This window comes from Agrilus planipennis, unplaced genomic scaffold, assembly GCF_000699045.2.
Source record: "Agrilus planipennis isolate EAB-ADULT unplaced genomic scaffold, Apla_2.0 scaffold282, whole genome shotgun sequence".
NCBI classification, from domain to species: domain Eukaryota; kingdom Metazoa; phylum Arthropoda; class Insecta; order Coleoptera; family Buprestidae; genus Agrilus; species Agrilus planipennis.
Window position 1 is genome coordinate 300,871 of NW_020439604.1, and position 5,675 is coordinate 306,545.

At 35.7% G+C, this 5,675-nt stretch overlaps 2 protein-coding genes across 2 annotated transcripts in view; both read left to right on the forward strand.

The window, feature by feature from the left end:
- LOC108740874 (cell wall protein RBR3) overlaps positions 1-5,675 on the forward strand; it is a 55,592-nt gene that overhangs the window by 24,661 nt on the left and 25,256 nt on the right. The gene's annotated exons all lie outside the window — the stretch shown is intronic.
- Positions 3,124-5,675, forward strand: part of LOC108740859 — an 11,179-nt gene continuing 8,627 nt past the window's right edge. The window contains exon 1 of the mRNA XM_025979389.1: positions 3,124-3,502. Within this exon, the coding sequence (XP_025835174.1) occupies positions 3,124-3,502 (379 nt within the window). The remainder of the gene's footprint in view (positions 3,503-5,675) is intronic.

Here is a 5,675-nt window from a genome sequence, read left to right on the forward strand (position 1 = left end):
CCTGTTGGTAGATATTATTTTAGCGGGGGTGAATAACTAGAAACTGAATATAACACAGAATATGGAAAGCCCTATCATTAAATGTGAGCACAATCGTCATACAACATTTCTTTCCAGTTTATAAGGGTTCTGTGAATACCCAGGTAAAATGTAAACTGGTCCTTAGGACGTAACAATATTGGAGCAGCAAAAAACATCAGACACAATGTATGAATAATAATGTTCGTGTGCAATATGTGTACTATATTAGTAAATGCATATTATTATAGAATAGTAAAATAATATCTCTTACTTCTCTCAATTTAACGACCACTCTTTATAACGTCGAAAAATGTTCGGTCCCTTAAGTGTCGTTATATAGAGTTTACACTGTATTTGTTTTATCAAAAGTAGTACTTAGTGAAATATCTGCTGGTAATTTTACTGATTGTATTTAAAGTTTGAATATAAAACCCCTTACTATTTCTACCTTTAAAATCCTGTTTGTGTAAGAATGTGTTGCATCGTCCCGTCGTTCTTTGTTATTTCAACTCAACGTTTAACATCAATGACTGGTCTTCTTGGAAGCCAGGCAGTTCGTTCCCCATTCCGGGCCACGCCACTAGCCAGTTCTTGAAACCTCTTGGCTATCCTCGTCTTTCTCATATGTTTAAAAGCATCTGCCGGCTTTGTCACGTTTCCAAAGGTATGTTTCAGGTATGCGTCCCAGAGGTCGTCGTATTCCTTCCATGGATACTGACCTAGACAACAACGATGTATTGTGTATAATTCTTCCTCTCTGGCACGCACAACACTCATACACGCGCAAGTCAAAAATCAATACCAAAATCGATATTTCTATTGCACTCCGATGAACGCTGCCTTTTTTACGAATCTCAAAGGACTTTTGTTGCAATGCCGCCCGATGCGACAGGTCGGGACTCGGCGGGCATTCTCAACAAAATTTCGTGAAAATAACGGTCACGTGCGGATTCCGTTTTAATGCTCTTCGAAGGTTCTTGCGAACTGCCTTTCTTCACCGGCGGTTCGACGCTCAACCGCCACCATATCGTTTTATAAATATACGTCTAGGTGGCCGAGCTGGAGGACCGTGTGACCCGCAAACAGAACAAAAGACATTTTACTTATGCAACGGGTTATGGGTGTAATAATACGTTTGCCAGGACTAATCGTGGTACAGTACGACACAATAAAGAGACATAGAACGCGGTAACAGAAAACAAGAATCCGCTAATTATCCTGGCTTATCCTGAAAGGATACTTAAGGATGGTGCAGTATTAATCCGTAAAAGGTTGCCGTTTAATCTAAATCTAAGGATATAAGGTAGAAAATGTTAAAAGCGTTCTCAATGTGGTGTTATAGGTGAATGGCGAGGATACCGTGGACAGAGAAGGTTAGAAATGAAGAGGTATTGGAAAGAATAGGAAAACAGAGAGAGGAAGATAGGTTGGTGGGACACCTCAGGCATTAAGGGGTAGTTAGAGACATATTAGAAGCAGAAACAGGGGTTAAAAGGAGTAGAGGTAGACCTAGATTGGATTACTGTTCACAAATAGTTAAAGATGTGGGATGTTCCAGTTTTAGGCAAATGTGATGATTAGTTCAGGATAGAAAATACTGGAGGTGCGTGTCCAACCAGTCTTAGGACTTAGAAACTATTTATTAAACCACTTTCTGTCGTTGTCGTCTTTTTATAAATAATTTTGCTAGCATGGTATGGTAAATCATTGCGAGTTTCGTCTTTTACAATAATTTTCGGTCCTATCAACAGGAGAACCGTCGCACGCATAAACTAAACACAAAATTACCGATATTTCGTGAAAAGTCACCCACTTGAAATCGTATAAATAGTCGCACAGCCTTGCAATTTCTTCACTATAATAAAGTATATCCGATCTAAAACTGCCTTCTGGTATTTGCCACAACACCATTAGGCACCACGGCCAATTTTTTGCATCGATGTCATTAATTTTACAGAATCAATAAATTGTAGATTCTCTGGTTCACGTTATTGAACCTATTAACGGGCCAGTTTAACGAGACGACGTCTATGGGTAATAAATTATATACATGGTACTGTGAGAGAGCTATTTGAGCACCTTTTATGACACAAATCTTGCACTGTATAGGGTGACGTATTAATACAGAGACATTCGCCACTAGACGTCGCCTTCCGAATTTGACCTGAACCATAGTCAACACCGTTTTATCTACGAAAGAATACTGGAGATTTTTATAACATATAAAGTTTTTCATGTAGTGCTGACGTTTGGCCAATTTGCTTTTGCTATCGTTCAGGACTGTGGCGATTTGATAGTTTTTAAGAAAGTAATTAATTTTTTAGAGTAAGGTATTGAGTGTGTGGTTGTATATATTTTTTGGTATGTCTGTGATGCATGTATTTGTGTGTTTGGAATTTCTGTATTATTGTATTATTATTGTGTAAATATTCTTTTCTTATAATTCTATTTTTATACTTACTCTATTCTATACCTACTCTATACCTATTCTTCAGCTAAACGACTATTTAATTGCCTACGTACTTTGCTATCATCCCTTTTAACAATTCAACTCTGTATACTAACTGCATGACGTCTATAATTCTTACTTTTCCTAATTGCAGTTTTATGGTCAGTTTCTTCGGTGATTTGGGGTCAAACTTAATTTCTAGGTATTTCTTCTAAACTAAATTTCCAGGTTTTACTACCATCTTATTGGTTCCCTACTTTAATTAACTTATTTCTAACTCCTCCTTATCACCCTTCTTACGATCTCTTTTTCAAAAACTAAAATCAGTTCTGACTTATCCTTCCTAATTTCAACTTCACCATTCTACATTCTTAATTCTAGTCTTCATTTTTTTGTTCTTGTTTATTAAAGTTGTTATCGTATTCTGCGTTCTATTATTTAACCACCTCAACATCAGGACACACAACGAGACTAAAGTGGTGACCCCGTAGTTTTTTTTGTGCGTCAGTGTTGTGTTAAGTCCTAACTGTTAATAATAGTGAGAGGTGACAGACAATTGTAAGTACTTTTTTGAGTAACATTTTAGTGTAACATCTTGTGCGGTAGATTTAAGTGTAAATAGACTAGATTTTAGTGACCGTAATATAAGCGAAATGGCTAATTCAGAAGAACAATTAAACGTGCTGGAAAATGGCTTCGCAATTAGTCACGTCGCAGTGCGTATTCCGCCATTTATCCCGAACGATCCAGAACTATGGTTTTCGATGGTCGAAGAGAACTTTACAACAGCCGGTGTGACAAAGGATGCGACCAAATTTGGGTACATTACCGGAGTGTTAGAACCGCGGTATGCGTTAGAAGTGCGCGATATAATAGTGAACAAACCCACGACCAACGCGTACGGTGTGTTAAAATCTGAACTCATAAAACGCCTCAGCACGTCCCAAGAGCAAAAGACGCGGCGCCTGCTAGAATTGGAAGAAATGGGCGGCAGGAANTTTCCCTTCGATATCATTATAAGCGGATTCTACTGTATAAATACAATACAAATCAAAAATCTATCACTCGCCAGTAATGAAATTGCATTATCTTCCTTTTGGTTTTTCATTTTTCTTTTGATTTTGAACAGCAATAATAAAATACCTCAAACAGGACCATAAAACTTCCAATAGATACCGTACTTTCAGACATAAAATTGTTCGGTCAACTTTTATTACGTTTCTTTATTAGAACTTTTACTTTAATCTGATTCTAAGTTTTAACATCATACAAGTTCCAATTAAACAATCTGATGAAGTAGAATTTATTGCAACTGTTAACTGCTTTCTGATAAAAAAGCGCAACAAATTCAGACAAGTTTTCTGAAGAAACCACACAAATTGATTGGATTATTCTTTTGAGTTATTGGTTGTCAATTAAATTAAGTTTTTACAATAAATAATAATCGGACAACAGAAAACTCATCTTCCTTGAACGCTACGTTAACACCTCCTTATTAAAGGATATCTATGACGTCTAAAGACGTACGTAACAGTTGTTATTACTAGACTTGTAAATATGTACTAATAGATAATTTAAAATAGCGTTATGTAAATACGCCTTTCATAAAATGGGCAACCGTGTTTGGAATAAGAAATTTGTGTTTAAGCGCATTAGATTCAGATCTAATACTAAGTATCTGTGTGACGTGTGGTTTTAGAAAGGTGAACTAATATCACGTTTCTATGCATGGACGACCAAATGGACTCCCAGCGCGTCAAAACTCGTGCCCTTAGAAACCCTACGAAAGATAATTTCGAATTCATTACCACAGAAACGTGCGGATGCATGTGGATAGACAAATATAATACATTTCCCTACAACTGCCGCCAAAGACACTAATAAATTTTCTTACGTAAGGCTGTGATCTATAAATATCTGGAGTCAATCCCGTCACATCACTGTAATAAATGACTTATAAGAGACTGATAAATAAGGACTGTCTTGTACATAATACCATCATCGTAATGCCACAGTACATATTTATATAATCTGTGTCTGTACACTGTGTTTAATGCCTGTAGCAGTCCAGTTGGTTTGTGACTGCCTGCAAAATACGCCGGCACTTTATGTTAGGTCAACCTACTGTATCGAATATCCTTAAAATGGGGTCGTGTTGGACGAGAGGGTGTCTCAATTTTTTTGACCTTTTGTTCTGGACATATTTTGGTTCTTGTAGTGTTCCAGAATCAATTGTTTCGGTCAATTGGACGTGGAGCGTGACTATAATTTATCGATCGTGACCTCTGTGCGCAAGTTAAAATGAACTTGACATTCCTCGACCCCCATAAAAATAGAAATTCTTGTGCCAGATTTGCGAGAATTACTTAATAATAAAGCGCAAAGTTGCAGTTGAGTTTATAAAACAATCTAAGGGTGGGAGTGTCGAAGAAGAATTTTCATTTTAACTTTAACAACCGAGAATTCTGCCTTAAGTTTATATTAATTTGGAATGTTTAAGTGAAATTAAAAATGAACAACTGATGAACGAAATACGTATGGTAGATAAATATGTATAGTCTAAAATTGTTTTTAACTTATTTGTTTACTTACTCTAAAACAGTAATAATGATGTTGTTGGTATTGTTTGGTGTACTATTTTCGTTAGGGATATTGTTATTATTATTATTTGGGTCTAAAACTAGGTAATAATGTCAAAATTGGCCCGGGTTGAACAGAAGGCTTTAACACTTCCCACAATTTTCTAAAAATATGCAGTGAATGAGACACGTTTTACGTAAAATATTGTAATAAAATCATTCGCGAACGGTAATGATCGAAAAAGTTGTTTGGCAAAGGTAAGACATCTAAAAATAAATATTGTAAATGTAAAAATGTGTATGCTCGCCTACAAAGTCTTTGTTTCCTGTATGCAGAATCAGTGGCAAGGGTGTATTGGTTATAGGCATAGGTAGTTTAATTTATTGTCTATTTCTGTATGTTTTTAATCGCAAATTATAAATTGGTTTTGATTGAAAAATTGATAAATAAAGTTAAGTTTAAAAAGAACACAAAAACCGACTTCAAGACTAGACCTACATGTACAATTAACTTAAATTAAAAAGTAGAAAATAATATTTTAATTACCAAAGCAAAAATAACCTTAATATATGCCTAGTTGATTAATCAATTAATATATGAATGCGAAAGTAGAGATTAGATAAAA